Source organism: Petromyzon marinus, chromosome 17 (assembly GCF_048934315.1).
Source record: "Petromyzon marinus isolate PM22_M1 ecotype Great Lakes invasive population chromosome 17, UKy_Petmar_22M1.pri1.0, whole genome shotgun sequence".
Lineage (NCBI taxonomy): Eukaryota > Metazoa > Chordata > Hyperoartia > Petromyzontiformes > Petromyzontidae > Petromyzon > Petromyzon marinus.
Genome location: NC_133683.1, coordinates 22,995,096 through 23,008,573, shown reverse-complemented (window position 1 = coordinate 23,008,573; position 13,478 = coordinate 22,995,096). Strand labels below are relative to the sequence as shown.

Below are 13,478 nucleotides of genomic sequence, written 5' to 3'. Positions count from 1 at the left end.
ACGGTCATTCCCTCCCTTCTCTACGCTTGTGAAACGTGGACCCCCCTAATGGAACATCTTCACCGGTTAGAAACATTTAGGCTGGCCTGCCTACGATCCATCCTGGGTTTAACCAGACTGGATTGTGTGAGGAGCTCACAAATCCTTGAAAGATCTGGGCAAGGTCCCATCGGTGAGCTCCTCCGGCAGGGAAGGCTGCGATGGCTGGGTCATGTAGCCCGCATGCCCAGCCACCGCATGCCGAAACAGCTTTTGTTCGGCCGGATCGAGGGGGCTAAGCGGGCGCGGCACAGGCTAGAGAAGAGATGGAGTGATGTGGTACAGGAGGGCGTGGAACTGAGTGGACTTGCCGATGACCGGTACCAGCGGTGTCAAGATCGGCCTCTGTGGAGGAGGCTCGTGAAGGACGCTACTGGGCAGTTGGAGGCAGTCGCCCTCCAACAACAACGGAGGGTGGAAGAGCGACGCTCACAACAACGAGCGGAGCGCCGGGTGGCTAAAGCACAGCAGGTTGCCACAGTAGGGGGCACAGGTGGTGCATCAGCCAGTCATCTCAGTCAGTCGACCCGTGGCACCTGGGTCTGCCCCGTGACCTCCTGCCAGCGGGCGTTCGACACTTCATGTGGCCTCAGGGTGCACATAGCCTGGCACAAGCGTCGTGGTGACGTCACCACCACTTAATGGCGAATGACGGTTGTTGTGTATGTGTATGAGTGTATGTGTGAATGTGTGTATGTGTGCATGTGTGTGTGTATGTGTGTATGAGTGTATGTGTGTGTGTGTATGAGTGTATGTGTGTGTGTGTATGAGTGTATGTGTGTATGAGTGTATGCGTGTATGTGTGTGTATGAGTGTGTATATGAGTGTATGTGTGTAAGTGTGTATGAGTGTATGTGTGAATGTGTGTATGTGTGCATGTGTGTGTGTGTATGTGTGTATGAGTGTATGTGTGTGTGTGTATGAGTGTATGTGTGTGTGTATGTGTGTATGAGTGCACATGCACTCACATAGGCCCTGCGGTGGGCACTTCTCACAGTTCTTGCCCCAGGCCTTGCCGACGCTGCAGCAGCAGATATGCTTCGTCAGTGGAAGTGGTATCGGCAGAACACACTCTTGCCCGTCCATGGCTCGGTAGCACTTGTCTGTCTTGGACGATAACACCATGTCCGCTGACGAGAGAGACACAGCGAGAGGCCATTATGAGGGTGTCATTTAGATACAATCAAACAAATACATAGAATAATGTACTTCCCTTTGATGAAGCTCTCCCCACACTGCGTTGGCCATGGGGGTTGTTTGACCATACTTCACCACGCTGGTCAGTGTGGCTTGGGGAAGGGTTGGGGCACCGGACCGGTTCAGATATTATTCGCCAGTGATGTTTACCTTGTGGCCGGGGAACTCCCACCCCACTATTCTGGCAAATCGCCCGAAGATTCTGGATGTAATTACCAGCGAAACGTCTTACTACTCTAATTGTAATTGTTGTGGATCCACTCTTCAACACACCGGTGGGCTAAAGTAGTGAACTATTTGTCTTTTGTCAACGTGACACATTTCTTACTGATTGGCCGTGTCGGGTAGTGGAGGGTTGCGACACATTTATACTTACGCGATCTAACCCAAAAACCTTTATTATGAATAATACTGGTCGCGAAAGCCTACGTGTTCAACCCCCATCCCCTCGACGTTGGCAATTCTTGCGCGCATTTTCGAATCAGTGTTTTCCTCTTTCTGTCTCGCGATGTAAATCGACGCATTCATTTTTCTCCCCACTTGTTTGTGCGCATTCATAACGTGTTCCATATCTTTCTTTGTCAATGACAATTTTTCTTTAGGTCACATGACGCAGCAAGTGGTGCACACAGCACATCCTGCATCTCTATTACCGCGTCCTAATAAACCCACGTGGAAAAGCGCGTGAGGCCATTACTTCCCATCGGGCCGGCCGATCCCGCACCCAGGTAAAACAATATTTAATTCACCTTGACCATAAGGTGACCGATATCCCAGCTGCAGGCAGTTAGCTGCACGCTCGTGCAATCATTGCTCCCCCGGGGCCCCTGGCACCACCCCACGGCTGCTAAACCGCGCCCAATTCTAATTTCTCCGGGCCGCGGGGTCAAGCGGCGGCGTCCCCTGGAGCCGTCGCGCCACACGTGCCTGCGGTGCACGGGCGGGCAAGTCAGTGGGACACAGAGCCAACTGTTTCTCCGTTGTGTTCACTGTTTACTACTCGGCTGGGTTTTGTGGCACGCTCTGCCGCGCCAGCCCGCCCGTCCCGTGTCTCACTCCTGCGTGCTTTTAAGTTGATTAAATAGGGTACGGTAATAATGGGATCAATTGTTATTAGAATTTGAGCAATGGAGCCGCGTTGAGATTGTATTTTGTTCTTCTTGTGGTTGGGATTGGGTGAGGTGACAAGCACGGGTTATAAAGCCCTCACCTTACAAAGCTGATTTGTGTTCAATTCTGGGGCAATAAACAAATATTGGTGACCAGGTTTAACAGATAAATGCAAACCTATGGCTGAGTGAATCTGGAACAAGCACCCTGACTCATGCACGTTGTATGAACGTTGAACTTCTTCTGCACCGTACGTAGCCAACCGTGCGAATCGAAGGGGAAAGACAACAAAGCACATACTTCCCATGGTGCAGTCTTCCAATTAAATTAGATAATTTAAATTTGTATGCGAAATAATTTGTGCACATCCATATTGTTGTTACTGTCTTGGGGTGTGATTGATAGTATATGTCTACTAACGGAAAAGTGACCTTACGTTAATAAAAAAAAGTTTGTTTTTAAATTTGGGCGGTTTTTTTATACTTTTAAAATGTTACCAGATTTCTCTGCGTCGAACAGTGTGTAATGTGGCGATCTCCAACTCTTAAGTCAGGCAAATGTTGTGCTCTCCCTTTCTATACCTTCAGGAAGGGCCTCTTCCTCGCCCATCAGGGTTCAACACCCTTCGAATTGTCACTGGAATAGGTAATACTTTCTGGGGAGTCGCTCACAGGCCGATATATGAAGGCACTGGCCTCTCCACCAGGATGGGATGTGCAATATCCAACGACGGTTAAAGACTGCCAATGTGGATACACAGCCTCGGCTTCATGAAGAATGGGTCGCTGTGACATTGCACCGACATTTGATATCCAAGCATTGCTCACAGTGTGAGGAATATCTACACCAGTCCTGACCCCCCCCCCCTTCACCAGCCCACAATGTCCAGTGTGGTGAAGTATGGTTAAACAACCCCGATGACCGACATGGCAATGGGTAGGCCTTCATCCGGGAGTGGACTAGACAGAGCTGGAACTAACTAAAGCTGGGAGATTCCTGAATTGATGAATTCTGTGGTTTCAACAATTCCACCAATCCAAACGATCCCATTGTGAATCGTGAATAATGCAATCGTGAGAATCACCCAACTCTACTGCCCTACCTGAGCCAGATTCACTGCATGCAACTGACACTGTGGCACCACCCTACTACGGCGGTGACGACTCGGTGACTTGACCCTGAACTGGGACGCCTCACCAGAGCTCCCTCCGCTGGACACTAAACACAGCAAAGTGTGAGGGGGGTGGGGGGCCGTTTGCACAAACCGTTAAGTGGACGCACCTGCGGTGCCGTTGGGCGGTGGTCAGCTGGGAGCAATTAGAGGTGAATCATCTCGTCTCCACAGGGAAGCTAAGTTATAGGCTCCACCGTCTTGCCGGTGACGCCCCTAATTTGAACTCTGCACATAGGTACAGTAATTGTATGGGGGGGGGGGATTTTTTGTTTGGTTGACGGCTGCTTAAGTAGTAGCATGTGCACCTATCGTGTGTCGTTTCAGGACCTATAGTTTCATGGTTTGCTGTAGGCGAGGGGGTCTCCAACACTCCAGTGCCCGTAGCCACCGCCGTCCGCCTTTCCACGTTTGGCAATCGTCTCCATTCAAAAACAGCATGTGGATGTATTGGCGGTACACCGGTGCAGCATAACATACCAGTCCTCAAAAAACAGTCTAAAATCTAAATTCGAATCAGCAAATCTGTCTGTACGTCTTTATTTGACTCTGCCGCCAAGTATGACGCGATTCGAAGGTTTATTCAGCCTCCCGAGAATTCCTAAAAAAAAGTTCAATAGTGACTGTCGATTTGAGTCCGTTGAATCGAGGACACTTCCGACCAAGTCGAGGGCACGAGTCAAGTCTGCCTTTGGAATACTGAGCCAATCGTCATCAGGCTGGGTGCCATACGCCAACAGACTGTGAAGCTTTGTTTTCAGCAGCTCATAACATTCGTTTTCGGACTGCTTCGAACATTACGAGAACTGATTTTGACGAACCCCGCAATATTTTCTGACTGGGGTTGCAAATAAATAATTATCGCAAAAATTTTGCTTTGTTTATACCGCGCACCGGTGTACCGCCAAAACGTTCATATGCTTTTTGTTAAGTGCTGCATGCACCTGATGATTGATACACGTCCCCCCAGTATGTTTCTTGAAATGAAGATAGATGATTTTTACTTCTGTCAGTGCTGTATATCGTACGAGATACGGGTGTACACAACACAGGATCTACATCTTAAATTGCATCACCGCTCTCTCTATGTCATAGAGGACATGTTGGACAATCATCAGGTACGTGCAGTGTGTAACATTTTGTATTGAACATAGAAGTTTGTGAAAGATTGCGGAATGTGATGAGTTTCAAAACTGGTCAGAGTACTCTGATGTACCTAAGTCTACATTGTTCTTTATATTGTAAGTGTGCATATGAAGTTAATCTGTTTAAGCCACTTTAACTGACAATTGTTATTTGCCCTTAAGATTTACATGTCTCCCTCTTTGCCACCTGGGCTGAAAACGCCACAAACTTTGTTTAAATAACCCTAAATTAAATTTGCCTTGGGAAATATACACCTTAATAACTACTTAAACACTGCAATCTAAAACCAACATTTCCTGTGACCCACCTGTAAATTCACCCAACTCAAATTATATAATAAATAAATAAATGAAATGGTCCTCTCTGAAGTTGCCGAACATTTCCATGAATTTTTGAGCTGCACTGCTCATTTTATTTGTTTGGTAAAATGTCAATAGTTCCTATTCTATTCTTGCATGTCAAAATATGTTCAGGGGCTAAATGCAATGTCGATGTCTGCTCATGACGAGAGGGCTTCTTCTAGAGAGAGTTCATGTCGTTTCGCAATTACTCCTCGGTCGAACGAGCGCAGATTTTGGTGGCTTACTTTATGGTCCAGAGTGTCGCGTGGCCACAATCGCACTGTGGTTGATGTTCGGATGTTGTTGATAGTACACCGGTGTTTTACAATGAAGGAGCACAGACCACAGTGCTTTAATGTGGCCCATAGTTTTGGTTCACATGGCCACAATCACACTGTGGCTTGTTTATGCAGCAGATGTGCCTATCAGCCTGTTGATGTTCCGATGCAGTTGAAGGTATGCACCTGTGTGTTTGAGGAATGTCAATTCCAGCAGTTCTATCGGAAGTGAACAATTTTGCTCGCATCTAGAAACAAGCCCCGTTAGAAATTTAAACCTCAGAGAATAAGCGAGCATGCCCCAGATAAAGTGGCAATTGTGATGTGGTGTGGCTTACACATGCATTCCTGGCCAAAGGAGTCCCACAAGTACCCCTCCATGCAGCTGCATCTGAAGCTGCCTTGCTGGTTGATGCACGTGCCATTGGGACAGATGCCGCGGAACTGACACTCGTTGATGTCTGCGGAACACAAACGCACGTGTCGCGTGAGCAAGCAACACGAAACAGATCCGTACTAATCAATGTAAATGTATGTAAGAATAATAATAATAAGTTCAACACGTAACATGGCACAGTATTCGCTCGCTCTCGAAGAAGGAGAATGACACAGAGGTGCGGGGAGGAACCACAGAGAAGCAGGAAGGCAGCCAATCGGTGAGCTGGCGCCAAAAAATTACCCAAGCTCTTCGGTCCTCTATATATGATGGTGTTTGTGGCCAATTAACGAGTGTTTAACGTGTGGGAGGAAACCAGAGGACCTGGAGAAACTCTAGGTGTCCAAGGGGGAAAAAACTCAATCCCATACAGTCAGAACAGGTGGAGTCCACATGTTTTATGTGCTGCATTTTCCTGGAAAGCCAGGGGTATTGCACTTCGACACCCACGGGAAGGGAGTTTAAAAACTTGTGTGCGATCCACAAACCCTCACTGGCTCCACAGTACTGGAATGAAGGCGTGCACCACCACCCGGCTGAGAATGGAATGTGCACGTTTATTAAAAAATACTTTTTTTACATATATAAAACATTTTAAAGTATTATACGGTCATTGGTGGAATTTCTACTTTCCCATGGCAGGGGGCTAGTCCTTCCATTTGACAACCACTGTTGAAATCCCACAAAATGGTACTTAGTTTTATCGATGCTGGAGGGAATTCATCTGCAATCTTCCTGGCGTCGTTCATAAGAGAAGGACAAAGTACGGCCTGCATATCTCGACAGAAAAACAATCTTTCGGCAAACATTACATACAAAATCTAGTTACATATTACACGAAAATTAATCAAACATGAATGTGTGCTCGATTGAACGTGTCCAAAGATGACGGTGCTTGCCGTAATTTGTAGACTAAGCGGATGTCACGGTCGTGGTTTGTTTATACTTTGCACACAACAACACCACTACATGTTTCATATATTAGTTTGCGAATGTAAGTGTATTTATTCCTTCCAGCGTGAGCTTGTGGCAATCACGTACCCGAGAACTTTCAAACCATGAACAGACTTAACGAATGCAGACATGTATTCATTAGGGCGGCAAAAGAGTCTTCCCGCAGCGATGAATCTGCTTTTGCGAGCACATAACGATCTATTTTAAGATTCGTACAACACAGGAGGGCTTAGGAAAGGGCATGCAGTAACTTTCAAACGGGACGCTCCCCCACGTGCCTCTTCTTTCATCTCGGGGGCTTTAGCGCAGCCTTGCGGGCTCGCGAAATGGTTATTTAGTGACAGTTATGGTCCAGATTCTGAATTATAGACCCAGCGTTTAGCCGAAAACATTTGCGAGGAAGCCAACGGTGCCGTGCGCTTGAAAATCACGACGGCCGCAATGGAAACTTCAAAGGTAAAGGCAAGCCGATGCCGAACCGCAAGGATCAAATTGATTTACGCTGGCAGGGAATGGCACTTGTGGAGGGTGGATCCGACGCAGGGGCATAACGTTTGTCAACGTAAGCGAGGCAAGCGACTTGCGTTTAAAAGTTGCAGGATTAAAAGAACACGACTCGTAAACGTAAATTGAACGCATTTTTTTGTATGGAACAAAACAAATCGTGGGCTTGAGACTTTAAAAGTGAGCAGGAATTGTTAACGCGTGTACAAAAGTGTTGCTCTGGTAGGGACTTTTTAACAGCACCATTATAATAAACAGAGACATTACCTCTCCGCTATGAAGAAGGGCTATTGCTCAAAACGTCACCTATTACGAATTTTGTATCTGCTTCTGGCCGTGTTATTGATCAATGTGAAGACTTGTTGTTATTGGTGCTTGTGCACCCCTGCCAACGCGGTATCATATTAAAAAAAATAATTTCGGACCTTATAAAATAACCATCGTTGCTATAACATAATGAATTATGGATCTCGCCCGGAATGTGGCTGATGAGCCCATGGTAGCACGGATTCTTTGCTTCTGTTCCACGCTGATTGAGCGTTGTAAGGGCCCTTGCTCACGTTATTAATGGCTTCAGGCCAGACACGATCGGCTTGTGTACAAAGCCTTCGCCAGAAAATACCAAAATCCCAGTGGCCTGTGTCCGGGCTTCAGGCGGGTCCTTTTCAGACAAGCTACGGCTGTGTTCTGTAAAAGACGACGTCGTTTTTGTTGCCAAGATTCATTTAAGACTGGTTGCACGACCATAGCATTCTGGGTGTGGAACCCAACGAAGAAAAATTCCATTTGAACAAATGCAAATTATGTAACTGAACTGGCTTAACAAGTGAGCATTTTCATGGTATGTATGAGCGCACATTTATTTCCATCACTAAGCCACACAAAGATGAGCACAGCTAATAGCTGGAATTGTGACAAAAATGTGAAGACCTCCATAAAAAGAAGCAATGCCTCACGAAGTAATGACCCTTGTACAAGGGGCTGTACAAGTGACCCACTTCCATAATCAATAACGCTTTCTCTGTTCATTTCGAGAACTTATTTTTCAATTACCTGTGGCTTAGCACACGTATTTTGCCAAGTTTTACTACGATCATGTTTTGTCCATCACTCGTCTTTTGTTACTTCCATGTCGGTAGTCTTAGTCTTGTGTGACGCCCAGAGACATAGTCCAACATACAGTAGTCGTTAGAATCAAGCTCATGGCGAGCCCTTTGTGATCATAAATATTCTATCAATGATCACGTAGCTTTAATCATAACCCATATCCCTACTTGAAAAGATTCACTGAATGCTAAATTCGTGACTGGTCAGAGGTATTAAATTAAAGCAAACTGAATTGATCTCCAAACATCTCATAATGCTATTACCACACGACTCTGTGGAAATATCCGTGTGACTTTTCCAGACGCCCCTCTGTGTGGGGTGAAAGGTTAAGAAAGCTGTTCGGTCTGAGGTAAAATAAAACGACCCCCTCTTCCAATTCCTGCGATCCCAATCCACCGACCTTGTATGCATGTATCTTAAACTTATTTATCGCCGGACGTAGCCAACCGTGATAATTGGAGGTGCGGTAGAAGGACAACAAAACTGAACACAAAAAGCAGCTCTAAAGAAATGAGTTTTCAATCGAAGAAAGTTCCAAGCGGCCGCATCTGAAAGCGAATGATCCGGTAGCCGTCTTTGTTCAATGGCCAGCCAAACGCCGCTGCTGTGATCATGATCGGAGTTGACGTGATGGTTTTTGCTCCTTGACGAGATCAGCAAGGTATTGTGGCTGATTTGTGGCAAGCAGTTTGTGTGTCATAAGTGCGACCTCATAACATATCCGTTCGGCATCCGGAAGCCAAATAAGCTCAGCGAGCCTATCACCTCTTGCCTCTACAACGCCTCCCCTGGCTTCCCCAGCACAACACCTCTGTCGAATGGAATCCTCACGCACTGCTTCATGCCCAATAACAACAATGTGAAGTCTGATTGGAATAATTCAGGGATGAGTAGAACATCCAGATTGGACACATTGTCAGAGGAGAAAGCCTGCTGAAAGAAGCTCTAGAATGGAGTAGGGAAAATGATTGGAACAATTCAGATGAGGGAAAATATATGGATTGGGCATAATGTCAGCGGGGAAGGGTTCCTGAAGGACGCTCTAAGAGGACTCTTGGAAAAAAAGAGGAATGGTGGGGGGGGGGCTACGTATGGTGCGAAAGAAGTTCAGCATAAATACAATTGAAAAGTACAAAATAGGAGAGAGCATGGAGAAAAGTTGAACGAAGGCCCTGACGCCTTAGGCAGATAACTCAAGAGAGATGCTGAGACTTTGACTCTGGCTTTACCCAAGAGTGAGGGAATACAAATTAATGTCAGTGAGGGATTTTAGAGGTACTGTACTGCATCAAGCGAACGCATGTGCAACATTGAGAAGAGGGTGGGGAGGAATTGGGGCAGCGTAAGAAGCTGGGGGCAGCAGGAAATGGGGGGGGGGGGGTTAGTGGGAGTGAGCAGGCAAGAGGGGGTTGGCGGTGGGGGGGAGCATGGTGGAATCTGTTGTGAACAGCAGCTCCAAGGATCCAGCCGCGCCGTGCCCCGGCTCGTGTCGCGTCGTCACCACCACCGTCGGATTGACAAGGTGGGGCACGAGTTCGCGGCCTCGAGCAGTGGCCGAAAACAATCAGCATACCTCGTTCCGCGCCCACGGTGTCCGCTTACGCCTAAATTGCTCCAACTGATCCGAGCGAGGGACCTTTATCTCCCTCCATGTAAGCTGAATCGAGCGCACGCTCAGTTTTATCCGTGAAGAACCTTTATGTGTAAAGTAAGTCATAGGAGCTTAAGAAAGACCTCATGGAGTTTTTTTTTTTTATCATATTGCCTTTCAGCTCCCTTGGCGATTGAAACAGAAACACTCAAGCTATGCCATTAACCTTTCTCTCTCTAATACAAACGGGCTTCTGTGTGTAGAGTGACGAAGATGGATTCTTGCTGTTACCAAGAAGCTCACCCCCATCCACGAAGGCAGATCCCAGATACTGAAACTTGACCCACGTTGCATAATGTCAACACGCCATTCCATTTCTTCTCCCACTGAAACTCTCGCAATATTTTGTTTTACATGTCCGTAGCTTGAGTTGAAATCAGATTTTTGCACTTAATCAAGGTTGACCCCGTTACACCACAGTGTGTATACATCCCCTGACTCAACTCCGCAACATTGTTGATCTTATCATTGTATACATTCAAGAGTCAATGAGAGGTGACAGGTTGCTCAGGGGGTAATGTACCCGTATCAGGTTCTTGAGTCGGCTGCCCTGGACTCTAAATATGTTAGCCTCCACGTGGAGATGTAAATGAAAATGCTCTGTACCTTTGAAGGCAATCTCATACCCCGAGAGTCTGTTTGTTTCCTCTCATCGCTGTTGACCCTACAATTGCCGATTACGCTGAATTTATTGGGCATCTTAGTCGGGGCCCCACAAAAAAATAACAACAACATTTCCGTAATGGCACAGCTGCGTGAGCGGTGTTCACCCTAAATAGCCCAGAGTCAAAGTGATTTCCTACTCAATTAAACACTGAGGCAGTGCTCATCTTCTGTTTACAGCCCTGAGCCAGTGGTGTAAACTTCTCATCACTATGGGTGCGGCAGGCAAGTCTATCCATGCGACCAGGTTTTTACATCTCCATATAGTGGGACTCGTTTTGTTCACCTCAGAGGGGTGGTGGGCTGAGTCAACCCCCCAAACACAACTAGATCCCGTAGCCTTCATGTTGTTAACTGCTCGCTCTGCTGCTGAAGTCACCTGGCCAAACAACGACAACTTCTACTATCTTTATTCTACCAGGGAGGGCCCACTGAGCTACATAGCTCTTTTCAGAAGCGACCTGGCCACAGATGATAGCTCGACGAAGTGGCTTATCACGTGGAAACCTATGGCAGTCAAATACTCGAAACGCATTTTTCTAATTGTGGAGGGATAAACCAGAGGAGAAGATATTAACTCTAAATATACAGGCGTTAGGGTCAGGATCGGACCCACGACAACTCCTGGGGGTGTGACGATTCACCACGGCCCCCTTTGCCACCATCCCAATTACTCCAAATTACCACGATTCAGGGAGATGATTCCATTCAAGAATCGATGTCTAGTTTAACGTTGCAGTGAATGCATTGGCTACTAGCAGCTGGAGTTGTCACGTGACAAAGTTGCATATCATGTATATGAATCTAAAATATTGATTGTTATGCACGCGGTGCATGGCATGTATTGTCAATTTAGAAAAAGGGTATTCATGAACCAATAGACTAATTTTTTGCACCCATAGAAACTACAACAAATGATCACAACTTAGCTACTTACAGTACAATAATGAAATATTCAACGACACACACATGTAACAGAGCCCATGTAAATGATTTACATAAATCTAAAGAGCCATTTTCTCCATGTACTTAGCATGCCCTTAAAGTGGTGTGCGTGTGTTACAAATGTCAGGCAGAGAGAAAGTGCAGATTGTGATGAAATGAGTGAAAATAAAAACGAATTTCCGTGTGTACCATAAAATTGATCGGCTTGTGAGTGTTTACCTCTGCAGTGAGTGGAGTTCTCCTTTCTGAAGCCTTGGGGACACTCCAAGACTTCCCCATCCATCATGACAGGATGCTCTGTTACAAGAAAGTTGAATTATGCATTAATGTATGAACTCGAGCAAGCAACTATTCACATATCACTCCTGTAAATTAGACGAAACACTCTTATAAATTCCAAGGTCAAAAGGTCAGTGTCAAACAAATGCTACGTGCAGGCGTGAGTTGTGGTTGGAATTCAATATTCCTTTATTAGAAGACTGGGCATGTGGTGACATTTTTTAGAAATTGTCACAATACGGCTCAATAATACTTTTCATCGGCACATTTTTAGCACTAAATTTGCATTGTCTTTATCGTACTGTCCTGTCTGTACAGTCCCGTGTGCTCCATTATCTTTAACGTAAGATCAGCAGGTGGCGGATTGTTACCGTGTCAGGATCATGAGAGCTGACGGCGCCTTGGGGAGGCCCTTCATCCAGCAGTGGATTGACCACGGCTTATGATGACGATAATGGTGCAGAGCAGCATGTCAAATGCATCAGCAGGGGACACATCTCGTGTGTGACGTCTCACGGACACGCATCGTAAGCGGAGGCAATGGTTTTGATGGATGAATTGCTCTGCTCGTTGAACGCTCACTCGGAACCCAGTTACTCCACGGGGGAACCATTTGTTGACGCGGACCAAGAGGTCCACCCTCCAGATGGTGGACTCATTTTACCAACCCCAGAGAAACGATGGGCTCAGTTAACCCTGCACGAGCTTGGAGCTCACAACCGCGGGCCATGCCGTGGCTTTACTCACCGCACCGCATCCAGGCCACTTTCTAGGATTAACGTGGAGACATTTCTATTGTGCAAGGGGCTGGTGGGGGGGGAATGTGTGGTGACGCACAATTTTCTGCTCAAAGCAGCAAACACTCTCTGAACCTGCTAACCTCTCGTGAAAAGGAAAATTACATTAGCTGTGAGGACAAGCAGGTCAGTGACAGCGTGTTTACACACACAACTGTCGGGTAAAGTCAGGCCACTACACACAGTGTGAGTGGCGATGTCACTGTTTAGCCCAGGCGTGCGATTGCTGTCAAGGTGACCTCATCTGACCTGAACTAACAAATAGGGATATAAGAAATGTGCTAAAACAAATAAGCGTATTTAGTTTCATGTATGTGACATAAGCTTTGTTGCCTGTCTGTTTACATAACGTATTTAGTTGACATACTAACTGGACAGGAAGGGAGAAGTAGTTAGCGTTCTGCACTATGAACCCTACGAGTGTATATCCCTGTATTGGCTAAAATCAGTGTCGAGTTTCGATTTAAAGCTTTCGTGACTGCAAGGATGAATCTTCTTTGGTTCTTTCGGTATGATAGTTGAGGTGTTGCAGCCCCTTTGGCGTCCATGTACTAGGTGCCTCTGTGGATGTGTAGGCTTTGACTTTAACATAGCTATTTCTATAACCAGTCACTAATCCCTCAGTTATTTCAATGCTAAATTATCCTGTTTGATTTGTACTAGGTGCCTCTGTGGATGTGTAGGCTTTGACTTTAACATAACCATTTCTGTGACCAGTCATAAGCGAATCACTCAGCTATTTCAATGCTAAATTCTCCTGTTTGATTTGTACTAGGTGCCTCTGTGGATGTGTAGGCTTTGACTTTAACATAGCTATTTCTATGACCAGTCACAAGCTAATCCCTCAGTTATTTCAATGC

At 46.3% G+C, this 13,478-nt stretch overlaps 1 protein-coding gene across 2 annotated transcripts in view; it reads right to left on the bottom strand.

The window, feature by feature from the left end:
* Window positions 1–13,478, bottom strand: part of LOC116943138 (latent-transforming growth factor beta-binding protein 1-like) — a 151,130-nt gene that overhangs the window by 69,798 nt on the left and 67,854 nt on the right. For both annotated transcript variants that reach the window (XM_076067737.1, XM_032955719.2), the window contains exons 9-11: window positions 11,762–11,839; window positions 5,621–5,743; window positions 1,008–1,169 (exon numbers count right to left, since the gene is read on the bottom strand). In XM_076067737.1, coding sequence (XP_075923852.1) covers window positions 1,008–1,169; window positions 5,621–5,743; window positions 11,762–11,839 — 363 coding nt within the window. The remainder of the gene's footprint in view (window positions 1–1,007; window positions 1,170–5,620; window positions 5,744–11,761; window positions 11,840–13,478) is intronic.